The 19,297-nt window shown below is 63.3% G+C and overlaps 5 protein-coding genes across 5 annotated transcripts; all 5 read left to right on the top strand.

The window, feature by feature from the left end:
• The first annotated feature begins 7,986 nt into the window (after positions 1 to 7,986).
• On the top strand, positions 7,987 to 9,638 carry LOC127062059 (basic proline-rich protein-like). Its single transcript, XM_050989669.1, has 3 exons — positions 7,987 to 8,082; positions 8,138 to 8,664; positions 8,750 to 9,638. The coding sequence occupies exons 1-3, from the start codon at positions 7,987 to 7,989 to the stop codon at positions 9,636 to 9,638; spliced, it is 1,512 nt and encodes a 503-aa protein (XP_050845626.1).
• Positions 9,635 to 10,856, top strand: LOC127062058 (spidroin-2-like). Its single transcript, XM_050989667.1, has 2 exons — positions 9,635 to 9,881; positions 10,012 to 10,856. Exons 1-2 carry the CDS (start codon positions 9,635 to 9,637, stop codon positions 10,854 to 10,856), a joined length of 1,092 nt encoding a protein of 363 aa, XP_050845624.1.
• A 1,256-nt stretch (positions 10,857 to 12,112) lies between these two features.
• LOC127062057 (spidroin-2-like) lies at positions 12,113 to 12,842 on the top strand. The gene is made up of 2 exons (XM_050989666.1): positions 12,113 to 12,404; positions 12,490 to 12,842. The coding sequence occupies exons 1-2, from the start codon at positions 12,113 to 12,115 to the stop codon at positions 12,840 to 12,842; spliced, it is 645 nt and encodes a 214-aa protein (XP_050845623.1).
• A 920-nt stretch (positions 12,843 to 13,762) lies between these two features.
• On the top strand, positions 13,763 to 14,212 carry LOC127062056 (opioid growth factor receptor-like). The gene has a single exon (XM_050989665.1). It carries the CDS (start codon positions 13,763 to 13,765, stop codon positions 14,210 to 14,212), a length of 450 nt encoding a protein of 149 aa, XP_050845622.1.
• A 448-nt stretch (positions 14,213 to 14,660) lies between these two features.
• LOC127062055 (spidroin-2-like) lies at positions 14,661 to 17,128 on the top strand. The gene is made up of 5 exons (XM_050989664.1): positions 14,661 to 14,850; positions 14,922 to 15,068; positions 15,128 to 15,578; positions 16,569 to 16,789; positions 16,944 to 17,128. The coding sequence occupies exons 1-5, from the start codon at positions 14,661 to 14,663 to the stop codon at positions 17,126 to 17,128; spliced, it is 1,194 nt and encodes a 397-aa protein (XP_050845621.1).
• The last annotated feature ends 2,169 nt before the right edge of the window (positions 17,129 to 19,297 follow it).

Below are 19,297 nucleotides of genomic sequence, written 5' to 3'. Positions count from 1 at the left end.
ACCACCTATAAGTCCCCGTTCGTTGCCATAGATTAGGAGATATTAATTTTCTTTCTATTTCTTTGTAGCATGTTATATCGCCCCCTATTGAGCCGCCCCTACCCAAACTTTTTTCACAGATAGGGCTCACCGTAAGCTTTCTGAAACCAACTTTAGCCCCGGTTCTATGCCATAGTTTAGGGGATATTACATTTTTTACAATTAAATATTAAGCACCCTACTTTGTCCTCTATTCAGCCGGCCGGACCTAAACTTTTTTTACATATAGGGCGCAACGTAAGCTTTCAAAAACCACCATTAGGTGGTTCTTTGCAATAGTTTACGAGATATTAAATTTTTAACTATTTTATATTAAGTATCCCATTTCGTCCCCAGTTGAGCTGATGCTGTCCAAATTTTTTTAAACATAGGGCGCAACGTAGGTTTCTTAAATCCACCATTATCCTGATTCTTTACCATAGTTAACGGGATATTAAATTTTTTAGAATTTTATATTTAGCTAAAATTTTATATCAAAATTTTATATTAAGCACAATATTTCGCACACTATTGAGCCGGCTCTCTTCAAACTTTTTTTTGTATATAGCGCGTATTGTAAATTTTCTAAAACCATCCTTAAACCCCGGTTCTATGCTATACTTTAGAAAATATTCACTTTTGAAAAATTATTATTAAATACCCTATATCGTCCTCCACTGAACTGGCCCTGTCCAAACTATTTTCACAGATAGGGAGGACCCGAAGCTTTCTAAAACCATCCACACGTCTCTGTTAATTGCTATAGATTAGGAGATATTAATTTTTTTTTAAGGACTATTAATTTCTTTTTAGCACAATATATCGCTAACTATTGAGCCGGTCCAGCCCAAACTATTTACATAGATTGGACGTATAGTAAATTTTCCAAAACCAGCTTTAGATTCTTGCTCTTTGCTATAGTTTAGGAGATATTAATTTTATAATAATTTTCTGTGAAGCCCTCTGTTTCGCCCCGTATTGAGCTGGCCTTATCCAAACTCTTTGAACAGATGGGACCTACCGTAAGCTTTCTAAAACTATTCTTAGGCCCCAGTCCTTTGATATAGTTTAGGAGATATTAATTTTTTAATTATGTTATATTAAGCAACCAATTACGCGCCATATTGAAATTACTCAGCCCAAATTTTTTTCATACATTGAGTACAGCGAGAGTTATCTAAAGCCATCCTTATGGCCCGGATCATGGTCATAGTTTAGGAGATATAAAATTTTAAAGAATTATACAAAAAGCATCCGCTTTCGCTTCCTATTGATGTGTCCGTGCTCAAACTTTTTTTTACATATAGAGCGCAACAAGAGCTATCTAAAACGACCATTAGGTTCCGGTTCAAGGTCATAGTTTAGGAGATAAAAAATTTTAAAGGATTTCACAAAAAGTCCTCTATTTCAGCCCTATTGAAACGTTCCTGCTCAAACTTTTTTCAAACATAGAGCGGAACGAGTGCTATCTAATGACACCATTAGACCCCAGCTGAAGGTCATAGTTTAGGAGATAAAAATTTTTTTTAATTCTAAAAGTTTTACAAAAAGCACACTACCTCGCCCCCTATTGATCCGGCCCTGTCTAACCTTTTTTCACATATAGAGTGCAATTTGAGGTATGTACTGACACCCTTAGGCCATGGTTTAAAGTCATTCTTTTGGAGATAAATATTTTTTAAAAATACTAAAAATTTTTCCAAAATCACCCTATCTCGCCCCCTATTGATCCGGCATTGGCGAAACATATAGAGCGCAACGAATGCTATCTAATAACTCTCGAAGTCCTTGGCTCAGGTTAATAGTTTAAGAGATAATTATTTTAAAGTAATTTACAAAAAACACTCTATCTCGTCCCTATTCATCCAATCCTGCCGAAACCTTTTTCACATATAGAACGCAATGAGAGCCGTCTAATGACACCCTAAAGCCCTGGGTCAGCAGCATACTTTAGGGGATAATTAATTTCTAAGGATTTAAAAAAAAACACACCATCTCTATTGATCCAGTACTGCCTATCCTTTTTTCACACATAGAACGCAACGGGAGTTATCTAATGACATCCTTAGACCTCAGATCAAGTTCATAGTTTGAGACAAATTTTTAAACAATTTAAAAAATTTTATGTGATGTACCCTATATCGCCCCATATTGGTTTGGCCTGGCCCAAACTTTTTTCACATATACAGCGAATCGAGAACTATATAATGAAACCCTGTAGGCCTGGCTTAAGGTTACAGTTTAGGACATAAAAAATATTAAAATATTATACAAAAAGCACCCTATCTCGTTCACTATTCATTTAGTACTGCTGAATCTTTTGTTACATATAGAACGCAACGAGATCTATCTAATAACATCATTAGGCATCAATTTTACAAAAAGCATCCTATCACGACTCTTATTGATCTTGCCCTATCCAAGCTTTTTTCGCATATATAGTGCAACGAGAGCTATCTAATGACACCTTAAGGCCCTGATTCAGGGCCATAGTTTAGGAGATAATTAATTTTAGATAAAAATTTTTAAAGAAATTTAAAAAATTTTACATAAAGCTCCATATCTCGCCTCTTATTGGTCCGGTCCTGTCCAAACTTTTTTCGCGTATAGAACGCAACGAGAGCTTTCTAATGATACATAAATGTCCCGGCTCAGGGTCATGGTTTAAGCATATTAATTTTAATTTTAAAAGTTTCTACATAAAGCAATTTATCTCGCTTCAAATGAGATATAATTGACTCGGCTTAAAGTCATAGACAAGAAGAGAAAATTAAAAAAAACTTTTTTTTTAATTTTACAGAATGTCCCCTATTTCGTCTTCTATTGGTCTGGCTCTGCTCAAGCTTTTTTTCACATATAGAATGAAACGAAAGCTTTCCAATGATGTGGAGCAGTGTCATAGTTAAGGAGATAAGAATTTTTTTAAAGTTTTTAAAATTATACAGAAACCACCCTATCCCGCCTCCCATTGGTCCGGCACTGCCAAAACTTTTTCCATATATAGAACGAAACGAGAGATTTCTAATGATTTCATAATGCACCGATTCAGTATCACAGATTTGCAGATAATTAATTTTAAATGTTTTTACAAAAAGCGCCCTATCTCGCCCCCTATTGGTCCGACACTGCCAAATTTTTATTGACGTATGGAACGCAACGAGAGTTATCAATCGACATATAAATGGCACAGCTCATGATCATAGTTTAAGAGATGAACATTAAAAAACATTTTTTAAATATTACAAAAAGTGCCCTATCTCGCCTCCTATGGGTCCAACCCTGACGAAACTCATATTGACGTATAGGGCGCAACGAGAGCTTACTAATGACATTTAAGTAGCTCGGCTCAAGGTCATAGTTTAGGAGATAATTAATTTTTAAAGGTTTTACATTAAGCACCCTATCTCGCTCCCTAATGGTCCGACATTGCCCAGATTTATATTATCGTATAGGGCAACGAGAGCTTTCCAGTGACATGTCAATGATTCGGATAGACGTCATAGTTCAGGAAATAATTAATTTTATAGGTTTTTACATGATGCGTCCTATCTTGCTCCCTATCGATTCGACTGCTGAAACATATATTGACGTATGGAACGCAACGAGATCTTTTTAATGACATATCAATGACCCGGCTAGGGCTCATAGTTTAGAAGATAATTAACTTCATAGGATTTTACAAAAACCGTCTTATCTCAGCCCCTATTTGTTTGAAACTGGTCGAAGATTACAGTGACGTATAGAACGCAATGAGAGCTATCCAGTGACATATTAATGAGTCGGTTATGGGTCATATTTATATTGAATTGCATTATGATACATTGTAAGGTCGAATGACATGCGCGCAATATTCTCTGCGTCGTAGCGTGCGCTAGAGCGCTGTACGGTGCAATGCACACCATAACGTATGTTGCAGCACCGTAACGTGCATTGAAGTCTTATGACGTGCGTTGCAGTTTTATGACGTGTGTTGCAGCGGCATAGAGTGAGTTGCAGGGCCGAAATATGCGTTGCAACCTTATGACGTGCGTTGTAGTATTATGACGTGCGCTGCAGATTTATGACGTATGTTGTAGTGCCGTAAAGTATGTTGCAGTTTCATGACGTGCGTTGCAGTGCCTAAAGGTGTGTTGCGGCAACCTGCGTGCTTTGAAGTCTTATGACGCCCGTTGCAGTGCCGTAACGTGCGTTGCAGCACCGTGACAAGCGCTGAAGTCTTATGACGTCTTATAACCTTATGACGTGCGGTGCGGACGTGCGTCTTATAACCTTAAGTGCCGTGAGGTTCGTTGAAGTTTTATGACACGCGTTGCAGTGTCGTAACGTGCGTTGAAGTGTTATGACGTGCATTGCTGTACCGTAACGTGCGTTGTAGCTCCGTGACATGCGTTACAGTTTTATAATGTACTTTACAGTGTTGTAAAGTTCGTTGCAGTGCTGTAAATGCGTTAAAGTATTATGACGGGCGTTGCAGTGCCATAACGTGCGTTGAAGTGTTATGAAGTGCGTTGCTGTGCCGTAACGTGCGTTGTAGCTCCGTGACATGCGTTACAGTTTTATAATGTACTTTACAGTGTTGTAAAGTGCGTTGCAGTGCTGTAAATGCGTTAAAGCATTATGACGGGCGTTGCAGTGCCATAACGTGCGTTGCAGGTCTTTAACGCTCGCTGCAGTTTTATGATGTCTGGTGCAGTGCCATCACGTGGGTTGCAGTTCCGTGACATGCGTGGAAGTATTACAATGTTACTTTAAATCTAATTACGCGCGTTGACGTGCCTTGACGTGTATTGCATCTCCGTGACGTGCGTTGCATCTCCGTGACGTGCGTTGCAGTTTTATGACGGGCATTGTAGTGCCATAACATGCGTTGCAAGCGCCGTAACGTGCTTTTCAACTCCGTGATATACGTGGAAGTGTTATGACGTAAGTTGCAGTGTTGTAACATCCGTTGAAGGCTTATGATATCTGTTGCAGTATCGTAACGTGCGTTGAAGTTTTATAACGGGCGTTCCAGTCTTATGACATGCGTTGAAGGGCCGCGACGTGCGGTGCAATCTTATAACATATATTATAGCGCCGTAACGTGCTTTTCAACTCTGTGACATGCGTGGCAGTGTCATGACCTAAGTTTTAAATTCTCCACGTTCATTGTTGTGCTGTAACGTGCGTTGCAGTCTTATGACATGCGTTGCAGTATTATGACGTGCGTTGCAGTACCGTAAAGTGCTTTGAAGTCTTATAACGTTTGTTGCAGTGCCGTAACGTGTGTTACAGCACCGTGACGTGCGTCGAAGATTTATGACGTGCATAGCAGTACCGTAACGTGCGTTGAAGCGCCGCATCGTGTGTTGCAGTAGTATTACGTGTGTTACTGCGTCGTAAAGTGCGTTGTTACTCCGTGACGTGCATTGCAGACATGGGATGTGCGTTACAATGCCGTAACGTGCGTTGAATTTCCGTTACATTCGTTGCCGTTTTATGACGTGCTTTACAGTGGTATAAAGTGCTTTACGGTGCCGTAATATGCGCTGCAGCATTATGACGTGCGCAACAATGCCATAACGTGCGTTGCAGTGCTGTAACGTGCATTGCAGCACCATGACTTGCGTTGAAGTATTATGACGAGAGTTGCAACCTGATGACATGCGTTGTAATGCCGTGACGTGTGTTACAGTATTGCGACGTACGTTAAAATCTGATGATGTTCGTAGTAGTCCTACGATATTCACAGCAGTATTATGACGTAAGCTGCAGTCTTATGTGCCGTGCCGTGCAGTATAGTAACAGGACATGGCACGTTGAGCGGTGCAGTGCCGTGTTAAGCCATGCCGCACCGTACAGGGGCGTGCCAACCCACGACGAGCTGCTCAGTTCCATGTCATGCCGGGTCGCAAAGTGCCGACCCGCGTAGTGCCGTGCCACGCTACGCCGGCCCGCGCAGTACGGGGTAGAGCAGAAGGGGCTCTCCGGGACCCGATTTGGCGTGACCCAGGTTCTCCGGGGCATGGGTTGCTTGTGGACAAGTGCGGACAGGCTCCTCGGAGCCCGAGTTGGCGTTGCCCAGTGCGGCCGCGCTCTTCGGTACCCGGGTTTGCATACCTCGACGCGGCTATATTCATCGGGGCCCTTGTTGGTGTGGCCAGCCCAGGACGTTCTCTCCGGTGCTCGGGATGACGTGGATCGGCGTGGGCGGGCTCTCTGGGGATCGGGTTGGCCTGGCCCGACGTGAGCGGATTCTCCGAGGACCGGAATGGCGTTGACCTGCCCGGACAAAACCTCCGGGGCCTGGGTTGGTGTGGCCCGGTGCCTCCGGTGCACGGGTTGGCGTTGCCCGTCGCGGACAGGCTCTCCGGGTCCCGGGTTGGCGTGGTCGGTCTACCGAGGTCAGTATTGGCGTGTTCGGCGCGGCCGTGTTTCGCGAGATCCGGGTAGCTTGGCACGGTGTGGGAGAGCCCTTCGGGGGGCCGGGTAGGCCTGGTCTGGCGGGGACAGACCCTCCAGCGCCCGGATTGGCGTGTCCCATCGTGGCCGGGCTCTCTGTAGCCTGGTACAGTGACCTGGAGTGGCCATGCTCTCTGGGATCCGGGTTAGCATGCCCAGTCCCTCGAAAGCCCGGGTTGGTGTGACCCGGCGCGGTCGGGATTTCCGGGACGTGGGATGGCATAATCCCTTGCGAACAGGCTCTCCGGGACCCGGGCAGGCATGGCCAGGCGTGGCCAGTCTTTCTGGGGCCCGGATTGGCCTGGTCCGTCGGGGACAGGCCCACCGGGTCCTAGATTGGCGTGGGCGGTCTTTCCGGGGAGGGGATGGCGTGCCAGGCGTGGCCGGACTCTCTGGGCCCCGGGTTACAGTGGCAAGGCGAACCCGGTCTCTCCGAGGCACGGATTGGCGTGGTACGACGCGGCCGGGCTATCAGGGGACCGGTTAGGAGGGCATGGCGCGGACGTGTACTCCAATACCCAGGTTGGCGTGGCCCGTTACGGTAGGTCTCTCCGGGGCACGGGTTGCAGTGGTCGGGCTCTCCAGGGGCCAGTTTGGCGTGGTACCGCTTTCCGGATGGCGTGGTTGGCGCGCCCACGCTTTCCGGAGCCCGGGTTGGCGTGGCCCGGTTTGCCGTGCGCCGTCGCGAAAGAGCTCTGCGAGGTCTGGGTAAGCGTGGACAGGCGTGAGCGAGCTCTCCTGGACCCGGGATGGCATGGACAGGTCCGGCCAGGCTCTCGGGGGCCCGGGTTGGCGTAGCCCAGCGTGGCCGAGATCTCCGGGGCACGGGTTGGCTTGCTCGACGTGGCCAGTCTCTCCAGCACATTTGTTGGAGTGGCCAGGCTCTCCAGATCTTAGCTTAGCGTGACCTGGCGATGCCGGGCCCTATGGGAGCCAGATTATCGTGGCCCCGTTCGGCCGGGCTTTCCGGCGCCCAGGCTGGTCTGGCCCGGCTTGGCCTGGCTCTTCGGGGCCCTTGTTGGCGTGGATGGCGCGGCCGCGCTTTCCGCGAATAATGTTGACCGACCACGCCAAACTGGACCCCAGAGAGCACGGCAACGCCAGCCTCGGAACCGGAGAACACGGCCACGACAGGACACACCGACTCGGGCCCCGGAGAGCCCGGCAATGCCGATTTGGAACCCAGAGAACCCGGCCACGCCGGGCAAGGACGACTCGGGACCAGGAGAGCCCAGCCACGCCGGGCCACGCCAGACCAGGCCCTGGACAGCCGGGTCAAGCAAGGAAACGTTAACCCGGGCACAAGGAAGACCGGCAAAGCCAGGCCAAGAAAGCCCGGGCCCCGGGGAGAACGGAAACGCTGAGCGGCGTCAGGCCGGTCCCCAGAGAGCCCGGCCATGCCGGGCCACGACAGCCCGCGCTCAGGAGAGACCGGGCACGCCCTGCCATGCCAGCCCGGGAGCCGGAGAGGCCGCCCACGACTGGCCAGGCCAGCCAGGGCTCCAGAGAGCACGGCCACGCCGGGCCATGTTATTCCGGGACCGGACAGCTCTGCCACGACAGGCCACGAGATCCCGGGCCCTGGAGAATCCAGACACGCCTGACCAGGCCCCAGAGAATCTGGTCACGCCTGGCCAGGCCAACCAGGGCCTCGTAGTGCACGGCCACGCCGGGCCAGGCTAGCCCGGGCCTTGGAGATCTCGGCCACGGCGGACCAGGCCAGCCCGGGCCCCGGAGACCCGGACATACCTGGACAGGCCAGTCCGGGAGCCGGAGAGGCCGGCCACGCCTGACCAGGCCAGCACGGGCCCCGGAGAGTCCGCCCGATCCGGGCCAGGCCAGCCCGGGCCCCGGCGAGCCCGGCCACGCCGTATCACGCCAGCCCGGGACACGGAGAGGCCGGCTATCTCGGGGCACTCCAGTGTGGGCCCCAGAGTTACCGGTAGCGCCTGGCCGGGTCAGGCCGGTCCCCGGAGAGCCCGGCGATGCGTGCCCATCCACGTTCTGCCACCCCAGCGCGGGCCACGGCGAGGCCTGCAACGCTGAATCACGCCGGCCCGGAGCCCGGAGAGGCCGGCCACGCCTGGCCACGCCAGCCCGGGCCCCGGAAAGCACGGCCACGCCGAGACTGGGCAGCCCGGGGCGCGGATTGCCCGGCCACGCCGTGCCACGCCAACCTGGGCCCAGGAGAGCACGGCCACGCCGGTCAGGTCAGCTCGGGGCGCGGAGAGCCCGTCCACGCCTGACCAGGATAGTAAGGGCCTCGGAGATCCTGGACACGCCTGGCCAGCCCAGTCCGTGCCCCGGAGTGCCCGACCACGCCTGGCCTGGTCAGCCCAAGCCTCGGAGAGTCAGGCCACCGCCGGACCTGGCCAGCCTGGGCCTCGGAGAGCCAGGAAACGCCGGGCTACGACAGCCCGGGACCAGGAGAACCGGACACGCCTGGCCAATCCAGCCCTGGACCCGGAGAGCCCGGCAACGCCGGGCCACGCCAGTCCGGGCCCCCAAGAGCCGGGACACGCCTGAACAGTCCAGCCCGGGCCAAGGGAGCCTTGCCACGCCTGGTCACGTCAGCCCGGTCACCGGAGAGCCCGGCCACGCCAGACCGGGCCGCGGAGAGTCCGGCCACACTGTGCCATGCTAACCCGGGCCCGGTGTGCACGGGGCCACGGGCCAGGCCAACCCGGGCCCCGGAGAGCACGGCCACGACGTGCCGGGTCAACCCAGGCCCCGGAGAGCACAGCCACGTCACGCAACGACAGACCGGACACTGGAGAGCACGGACACGCCGGTCCAGGCCATCCCGTTGCCCGGAGACGTCCGTCACGATAGACCGGGCCCCGGAGAGACCGGCCATGCCTTTCCAGGCCAGCCCGGGCCTCGGAGAGAACGGCCACGCCGGAACAGGTCAACCCGGGCCCCGCAGAGCCCGGCCACGCCGGGCCACGCCAGCCGAGGCATCGGGGATCCCTGCCACGCCGGAAAAGGCAAGCCCGGGCAGCGCAGAGCCCGACCACGCCGGGCCACGCCAGCCGGGGCATCGGGGATCCCTGTCACGCCGGAAAAGGCAAGCCCGGGCCGCGGAGAGCCCGGGCACGCCGGGTCACGCCAGCACGGGTCCCGGAGAGCATGGCCACGCCGGGCCACACCAGCCCGGTCCCCGGAGAGCACGGCCATGACGGGACTGGGCAGCCCGGGCACCGGAAAGCCCGGCCACGCCAGGCCAATCCAACCCGGGTCGCAGAGTGCCTGGCCACGCCGGACCAGACCAGCACGTGCCACGGACAGCTCGGCCACGCCGTGCCAGTCAAGCCAGGGTTCCGGAGTGCACGGCCTCGCCGGCCAACCAGAGCCCAGGCACCTGAGAGTTCGGCCACGACAAGCCACGACAGCCCGGTTCCCGGAGAGCTCGGCGAAGACAAGCCAGGACAGCCTGGTTCCCTAAGAGCCCGCCCACGCCGGGCCCCGCCAGTGCGTTCCCCGGTGAGCCCGGCCACGCCGGGCCACGCCAGCCCGGGCCCCGGAGAGCACGGCCATGACGGGACTGGGCAGCCCGGGCACCGGAAAGCCCGGCCACGCCAGGCCAATCCAACCCGGGTCGCAGAGTGCCTGGCCACGCCGGACCAGACCAGCACGTGCCACGGACAGCTCGGCCACGCCGTGCCAGTCAAGCCAGTGCCCCGGAGTGCACTGCCACGCCGGACCATGACAGTCCGTGCCCCCGGGAGCACGGACACGAATGTCCAGGCCATCCCGAGCCTAGTAGAGCCAGGCCACCGCCGGACCAGGCCAGCCCGGGCCCAGGAGGGCACGTCCACGCCTGGCCCGGGCAGCCCGAGCCTCGGAGAGCCACGCCACCGCCGGACCATGCCAACCTGGGCCTCGGAGAGCAAGGCCACGCCGGGCCACGTCAGCCCGGGCCCCGGAGAGCACGGGCAAGACGGGGCACGCCAGCGCGGGCCCCAGAGAGCTCGGGCTGCCCGGGCCAGGCCAACCCGACCCCAGAGAGCCCGTCCACGCCGGGCCAGGCCAACCCGGGCCCCGGAGAGACCGGACACGAATTTCCAGGCCATCCCGGGTCCCGGAGAGCACGGCCATGCCTGGCCAGGCCAGCACGGTCCCCGCAGAACACGACCACGCCGGGCCAGGTCAGCCCGGGCCTCCGGGGGCCCAGCCACGCCGGAGCAGGCAAGCACGTACCCCGGAGAGCCCGAGCACCCAGGGCCAGGCTAGCCCGTTTCCCGGAGAGCCCGGCCACACCGGGCCACGCCGGGCCACGCCATCCCGGGCCCAAGAGTGTCCGGACACGAATATCCAGGTCAGCACGAGCCACGGAGAGCGCGGCCAAAGCGGGGCAGGACAGCCCGGGCCCCGGAGAGGCGGCCACGCCTAGCTAGGTCAGACCGTCGCCCGGAGGGCACGGCCACGCCGGTGCACGCCAGCCCGGGCTCCGTAGTACCCGGCTACGCCGGACCAGGCCAGCCCGGGCCACGGAGAGCCCGGCTACGCCGGGCCAGGCCAACCCGGGCCCCGGAGTGCACGGTCACGTCGAGCCAGGCCATCCCGAGCCCCGGAGAGCCAGGCCACACCGGACCACGTCAGACCGTGGACCGGCCGGCACGGCCAAGCCGGTCCAGGACAGCCCGGGACTCGGAGTGCCCGTCCACGCCGGACCACGCCTGCCCGGACCGCCATGAGCTCGGCCACAACGGGACAGGCCATACTGGAGCCCGGAGAGGCTGACCACGCCTGGCCAGGTCAGTCCAGGCACCGGATAGCCCCGCAATGCCGAGCAACGGCAGCACGGACCACGGAGAGAACGGCCACGCCGAGCCACGCCAGCCGGGGCTTCGACGATCTGTGCCACGCCAGAACAGGCAAGCCAGGGACCCGGAGAGCCCGGGCACGACGGGTCAGGCTAGCCCGGGCCACGGAGAGGCCGGCTGCGCAGTTCCACACCAGCCCGTGCTTCGTGGAGCGCGGGAACGCCTAGCCAAGACAACCCGGGCCCCGGCGAGCACAGCCACGCCAGCTCGGGTCGCGGAGTGCCCGGCCACGCCGGGCCAGGACAACCCGGGACTTGGAAAGCACGGCCACGCTGGGCCAGGCCAGACCAGGGCCCGGAGATCCCGACCACGCCGGGCCAGGCCAACCCAGACCCCGGAGAATTCGGCCACACGTGGCCAGGCCAGCCCGGGCCCCGGAGACCCCTTCCAGGACTGACCAGGCCAACCCGGCCCCGAAGTGCACGGCTACGACGGGCCAGGGCAGCACGGGCTCCGGAGAGCATGTCCACGTCTGGCCAGGAGTATCCGGGTCTCCTGCGCCCTCGCTGGCATGGCCCGGCTTGGCCGGCCACTCCGGGGCCCGGGCTTACCTGGTCCGGCGTTGCCAGGATCTTCGAGACCCGAGCAGCCCAGTACGGGACCTGGAGAACCCGGAAACGCCGAACAACGGCAGCCCGGACCCCGGAAAGCACGGCTATGCCTGGCCAGGCCAGCCTGAGCCTCGCAGAGACCGGCCAAGACGTACCAGGCCAGCCCGGGCACCGGAAAGCCCAGCCAAGCCGGGCCAGGCCAGCGAGGGCCCAGGAGAGGCCGGCTACGATGGGCCAGGCCAGCGCGGGCCCCGGAGAGGCCGGCCATGCCCGGCTATGCTAGCGCCGGCTCCGGAGGGCCCGGCTACGACAGCACGGACCCCGCAGAGATCGGTCACGCCGGGTCACGCCGGCTCGGGCCCCGGAGATCCTGGCCACGCCGTGCCACGCCAGCGCGGGGCACGGAGAGCCCGGCCACGCCGGGTCACGCCAGCGCGGGCTGCGGAGAGCCCGGCCGCGCGAGCGTGGGCTCCGAAGAGCCCGGCCAGGCCGAGCGACACCAGCGCGGGACCCGCAGAGCCCGGCCTCGCCAGCGCGGGCTCCGGGAAGCCCGGCCACGCCGGGCCACGTCAGTGCGGGCCGCGGGCGACCCGGCAACGCCGGGCCACGCAAGCGCGGGCCCCGGAGATCCTGGCCACGCCGTGCCACGCCAGCGCGGGGCACGGAGAGCCCGGCCACGCCGGGTCACGCCAGCGCGGGCTGCGGAGAGCCAGGCCACGCCAGCGCGGGCCCTGGGGTGCCCGGCCACGCCAGGCCACGCCAGCGCGGGCTCCTGAGGGCACGGCCACGCCGTGTCACTCAAGCGCGTGCGCCGGAGAGCCCGGCCCCGCCGGGTCACGCCAGCGCGGGCTGCGGAGAGCCAGGCCACGCCAGCGCGGGCCCAGGAGAGCCCGGCCACGCCGGGCCACGCCAGCGCGGGCTCCTTAGGGCACGGCCCCGCCGGGTCACTCCAGCGCGTGCGCCGAAGAGCCCGGCCACGCCAGGTCACGCCAGCGCGGGCTCCTGAGAGCCCTGCTATGCCGGTCCACGCCAGCGCGGGCCCCGCAGAGTCCGACCACGCAGGGCCACGCCAGCGCGGGCTCCTGAGGGCATGGCCCCGAAGGGTCACTCCAGCGCGTGCGCAGGAGAGCCCGGCCACGCCGGGTCACGCAAGCGCGGGCTGCGGAGAGCCAGGTCACGCCAGCGCGGGCTGCGGAGAGCCAGGCCACGCCAGCGCGGGCCCAGGAGAGCTAGTCCACGCCGGGCCACGCCAGCGCGGGCCCCGTAGAGCCCGGCCACGCCGGGCCACGCCAGCGCGGACTCCAGAGAGCCCGGCCACGCTGGGCAGTGCCAGCCCGGGCCCCGTAGAGCCCGGACACGTCTGGCCAAGGTAGACCGGGCCCCGGAGTGCCCCGTGACGCCGTTCCGCGCTAGAGCGGGCACCGGAATGCCTGGCCAAGCCAGCGCCGGCACCGGAGAGCCCGGCCGCGCGAGCGTAGGCTCCGGAGAGCCCGTCCACGCCGAGCCACACCAGCGCGGGACCAGCAGAGCCCGGCCAGGCCGGGCCACGCCAGCGCGGTCTCCTGAGAGCCCGACTATGCCGTTTCACGCCACCGTGGGCCCCGGAGAGCCCGGCCACGCCGGGCCACGCCAGCGCGGGCCCCGGAGAGCCCGGCCAGGCCGGGCCACGCCAGCCCGGGCCGCGGAGATCCCGGCCACGACTGGCGACGTCAGCGCGGGCCCCGGAGAGCCCGGCCACGCCGGCCCATGCCAGCGCGGTCCCTGGAGAGACCGCCCACGCGGGGTCACTCCAGCGCGTGCGCCGGAGAGCACGGCCACGCCGGGTCACGCCAGCGCGGGCTGCGAAGAGACAGGCCACGCCAGCGCGGGCTCCTAAGAGCCCGGCAATGCCGATCCACGCCATCGCGGGCCCCCGAGAGCCCGGCCATGCCGGGCCACGTCAGCGCGAGACCCGGGGAGCCCGACCGCCACAGCGCGGGCCTCGGAGAGCACGGCTACGTCGGGTCACGCCACCCCGGGCCACGCCACCCCGAGCCACGCCACCCCGGGCCATGCCACCCCGGGCCACGCCACCCCGGGCCACGAAAAGTCCGGCCACGCCGGGCCGCGACAGTGCGGTCCCCCAAGTGCACGGCCTGGCCAGCGCGGGCCGCGGAGAGCACGGCCACGACGGGCCACGCCAGCGCAAGCCCCGCAGAGACCGAACACGTCCGGCCAAGGCAGAGCGAGCCCCGGGGAGCACGGCCACGCCAGTCCACTCCAGCTCAGGCTCCGGAGAGCCCGGCCACGCCGGTTCACGCCAGCGCGGGCTGCGGAGAGCCAGGCCACGACAGCGCGGGACCCGGTGAACCAGGCCACGCCAGCGCGGGCTCCTGAGAGTTCGGCTATGCCGGGCCGCGCAAGCACGGGCCCCGTGGAACCCTGCCACTCCAGCCCCGGCCCCGGAGAGCCAGGCAACGCTGAGCAGCGCCAGCCCGGGCCCCGTAGGGCCGGACACGTCTGGCCAAGGTAGACCGGGCCCCGGAGTGCCCGGCGACGACGTTCCGCGCCAGGGAGGGCCCCGGAGAACCTGGCCTCGCCGAGCGACACCAGCGCGGGACCCGCAGAGCCCGGCCCCGCCAGCGCGGTCTCCGGGGAGCACGATCACGCCGGGCCACGCCAGCGCGTCAGCGGAGAGAACGGCCACGCCGGGCTACGTCAGCCCGGGACCCGAAGAGCCCGGCCACGCCTGCGCGGGACCCGGGGGGCCCGGCCACGCCTGCGCGGGCCCCGGCGGGCCCGGCCACGCCAGGTCACGCCAGCGCGGGCTTCTGAGGGCACGGCTATGCCGAGCCACGCCAGCGCGGGTCCCGGAGAGTCCGGCCACGCCGGGCCACACCTGCGTGGGCCCCTGAGATCCCGGCCACGCCGGTCCGCGCCAGGGCGGGCCCCAGAGAGCACGGCTACATCGGGCCACGCCACCCCGGGCCACGAAGAGTCCGGCCACGCCGGGCCGCGGCAGTGCGGTCCCCGGCGTGCACGCCCTGGCCAGCGCGGGCCGCGGTGAGCACGGCAACGACGGGCCACGCCAGCGCGGGCCCCGTAGAGCCCGGACACTTTCGGCCAAGGCAGAGCGAGCCCCGGGGAGCACGGCCACTCCAGGCCACTCCAGCGCAGGCTCCGGAGAGCTCGGCCACGCCGGTTCACGTCAGCGCAAGCTGCGGAGAGCGAGGCCACGACAACGCGGTACCCGGTGAGACAGGCCACTCCAGCGCAGGCTCCGGAGAGCTCGGCCACGCCGGTTCACGTCAGCGCATGCTGCGAAGAGCGAGGCCACGACAACGCGGTACCCGGTGAGACAGGCCACGCCAGCGTGGGCTCCGGAGTGCACGGCCACGCCGGGCCACGCCAGCGCGGGACCCGAAGAGCCCGGACACGCCGGGCCACGCCAGCGCGGGCTCCGGAGAGCCCGGCCAAGACGGGCCACGCCAGCGCGGGCTACTGAGAGCCCGGCTATGCCGGTCCACGCCAGCGTGGGCCCCGGAGAGCCCGGCCACGCCAGGTCACGCCGGCACGGGCCCCGGGGAACCCGGCCACGCCAGGGCGGGCCTCGGGAAGCACGGCCACGCCGGTCCGCACCAGCGAGGATCACGGGGAGACCGGCCTCGCCAGCACCGGTGCCGGGGAGAACGACCACGCCGGTCGACACCGGCGAGAGACCCGGAGAGCCCGGCCACGCCAGGCCACGGCAGCGCGGGCTGCGGTGAAACCGCACACGCCAGCGCGGGCCGCGGTGAGCTCGCACACACCAGCGAGCGCCGCGGTGAGCCCGCACACGCAAGCGCGGCCCGCGGTGATCTCGATAAACGCGAGCGCGGGCCGCCGTGAGCCAGCACACGCCAGCCCGGGCCGCAGTGAGCCCGCACACGCCAGCGCGAACCACGGTGAGCCCGAAAAACGCCAGCGCGGGCCGCGGTGAGCTCGAAAAACACCAGCGTGGGCCGCGGTGAGCACGAAAAACGCCAGCCCGGGCCGCAGTGAGCCCGTACACGCCAGCGCGAGCCACGGTGAGCCCGAAAAACGCTAGCGCGGGCCGCGGTGAGTCCGAAAAACGCCAGCGTTGGCCGCGGTGAGCTCGAAAAACGCCAGCACGGGGCGCGGTGAGCCCGCACACGCCAGCGAGGGACGCGGTGAACCCGCACACAACAGCGCGTCCCGCGGCGAACCCGCTCTCGCCAGCACGGGCCGCGGTGAGCCCACAGACGCCATCGCCGGCCGTAGTGATCACGCTTACACCAGCGCGGGCCGCGGCGAGCTCGAAAAACGCCAGCACGGGCCGCGGTGAGCCCGAAAAACGCCAGCGTTGGCCGCGGTGAGCTCGAAAAACGCCAGCACGGGGCGCGGTGAGCCCGCACACGCCAGCGAGGGACGCGGTGAACCCGCACACAACAGCGCGGCCCGCGGCGAACCCGCTCTCGCCAGCACTGGCCGCGGTGAGCCCACAGACGCCATCGCCGGCCGTAGTGATCACGCTTACACCAGCGCGGGCCGCGGCGAGCTCGAAAAACGCCAGCACGGGCCGCGGTGGGCCCGCACACGCCAGCGAGAGGCGCGGTGAACCCGCACACAACAGAGCGTCCCGCGGCGAACCCGCACTCGCCAGCGAGAGCCGCGGTGAGCCCATACACGCCAGCGCGGGCCGCGGATAGCCCGCACACGCCAGCGATGGGCGCGGTGAGCCCGCAAACAACAGCGCGGCCCGCGGCGAACCCGCACTCGCCAGCGAGGGCTGCGGTGAGCCCATACACGCCAGCGCGGCCCGCGGCGAACCCGCACTCGCCAGCGAGGGCTGCGGTGAGCCCATACACGCCAGCGCGGGGCGCGGTGAGCCAGCACACGACGGCGAGGGGCGCGGTGAGCCCGCACACGCCGGCGAGGGGCGCGAAGGGCCCGCACACAACAGCGCGGGCCGCGGTGAGCCCTCACACGCAAGCGCGGGCCGCGGTGAGGCCGCACACGCCAGCTCGAGCCACAGTGAGCCCGACAAACGCCAGCATGCGCCGCGGTGAGCTCGAAAAACGACAGCGGGGGACGCTCTGAGCTCTAAAATCGCCAGCGCGGGGCGCAGTGAGGCCGCACACGCCAGCGCGGGCCGCGGTGAGCCCGCACACGAGAGTACGTGCTGGGCTGAACCCGAAAGACGCCAGCGAGGGCCGCGGTGAGACCGCACAAACCAGCGAGGGCGGCGGTGAGACCGCACACGCAAGCGCGGCCCGCGGTGAACTCGAAAATCACGAGCGCGGGCCGCGGTGAACGCGCACACGCCAGCGCGAGCCGTGGTGAGCTCGAAAAACGCCAGCGCGGGCCGCGGTGAACGCGCACACGCCAGCGCGAGCCGTGGTGAGCTCGAAAAACGCCAGCGCGGGCCGCGGTGAACGCGCGCACGCCAGCGCGGGCCGCGGATAGCCCGCACACACCAGCGCGTGCCGCGGTGAGACCACACACGTCAACGCGGTCCGCGGAGATCCCGCACACGTCAGCGCGGGCCGCAGTGAGCCCGCACACGACAGCGCGAGCCACGGTGAGCCCGATAAACGCCAGCGCGGGCCGCGATTAGCTCGAAAAAAGGCCAGCGCGGACCGCGGTTAGCCCGAGCGGGCCGCTGTGAGCCCTTACACGGCAGCGAGGGGCGTGGTGAGCCCGCACACAACAGCGCGGGCCTCGGTGAGCCCGCACGGGACAGCGCAAGCCGCGGTGAGCCCAAAAACGCCAACGCGGTCCGCGGTGACCCCTCACACCACAGCGCGTGCCGCGGCGAACCCGCACTCGCCAGCGCGGGCAGCGGTGAGCCCGAGAAACGCCAGCGCGGGCCGCGGTGCGCCCGCACACGTCAGCGCGAGCCACGGCGAGCCCGAAAAACGCCAGCGCGTGCCGCGGTGAGCCCGCACACGCCGCGCGGTCCTCAGATAGTCCGCACACACCAGCGAGGGCAGCGGTGCGCCCGCACACGCCAGCGCGAGCCGCGATGAGCCCGAAAAACGTCAGCGCGCGCCGCGGTGCGCCCGCCCACGCCAGCGCGTGCCGCGGTGAGCCCGCACACACTAGCGCGGGCCGCGGTGAGCCCGCACACGCCAGCGCGAGCTTCGGTGAGCCCGAAAAATGCCAGCGCGGGCCGCGGTGATTCCGGACGGCCCAGCGCGAGCCGCGGTGAGCCCGAAAAACGACAACGCGGCCCGCGGTGATTCCCCACACCACAGCGCGGGCCGCGGTGAGACAGCACTCGACAGCGCGGGCCGCAGTGAGCATGGACACGCCAGCGCGAGCCACGGTGAGCCCGAAAAACGCCAGCGCGGGCCGCGGTGATCTCGAAAAACACCAGCGATGGCCGCGGTGAGCTCGCACACGCAAGCGCGAGCCGCAGTGAGCTCGAAAAACGCCAGCGTAGGCCGCGGTATCCCGCACAAGCCAGCGCGGGTCGCGGAGAGCTCGCACACACCAGTGCAACCCGCGGTGAGACCGCACGGGCCAGCGCGAGCCGCGGTGAGCCCGAAAATCGCCAACGCGCGGTGCGGTGATCCCTCAAACCCCAGCGCGGGCCGCGGCGAGTCCGCACACGCCAGCGCGGGCAGCGGTGATCCCGCAAACGCCAGCTTGAGCCACAGTGAGCCCGAAAAACGCCAGCATGCGCCGCGGTGTGCTCGAAAAACGACAGCGCGGGACGCGCTGAGCTCCAAAATCGCCAGCGCGGGACGCGGTGAGCCCGCACACGCCAGCGCGGTCCGCGGTGAGGCCGCACACGCCAGCGTGGTCCGCGGTGAGCCCGCACACGCAATGGCGGGCCGCGGTGAGACCGCACGAAACGCGGTGAGCGCGCACGGGCCGCGGTGAGCCCGCACGGCCCTGCGCGAACCGCTGTGGGCCCGAAAAACGCCAGCGCGTGCTGCGTTGAGTCCGCACACGAGAGCGCGGGCCGCGGTGAGACTGCACACGCCAGCGCGTGCCGCGGTGAGCCCGCACACACCAGCGAGGGACGCGGTGAGCCCGCACAAGAGGTCGCGGGCCGCGGTGAGTCCGCACAAACCAGCGAGGGCCGCGGTGCGACCGCACACGCCAGCGCGAGCCGCGGTGAGCCCGAAAAACGCCAGCGCGGGCCGCGTTGCGCCCGCACACGCCAGCGCGTGCCGCGGAGAGGCCGCACACACCAGCGAGAGCTGCGGTGAGCCCGCACACGCAAGCGCGGCCCGCGGTGAGCTCGAAAAACGCGAGCACGGGCCGCGGTGAGCTTGAAAAGTACCAGCGCGGGCCTCGGTAGGACCGCACACGCCAGCGCGGGCCTCGGTGAGACCGCACACGCCAGCGCGGGCCGCGGTGAGCCCGCACACGCAGGCGCGGGACGCGGTGAGCTCTAAAATCGTCAGCGCGGGCCGCGGTGAGCTAGAAAAACGCCAGCACGGGCCGCGGTGAGCCCGCACAAGCCGGCGC

Source organism: Vespula vulgaris, chromosome 2 (genome assembly GCF_905475345.1).
Source record: "Vespula vulgaris chromosome 2, iyVesVulg1.1, whole genome shotgun sequence".
NCBI classification, from domain to species: Eukaryota; Metazoa; Arthropoda; class Insecta; order Hymenoptera; family Vespidae; genus Vespula; species Vespula vulgaris.
The sequence above is the reverse complement of the archived record's forward strand: the minus strand, read 5'-3'. Positions and strand labels throughout refer to the sequence as shown.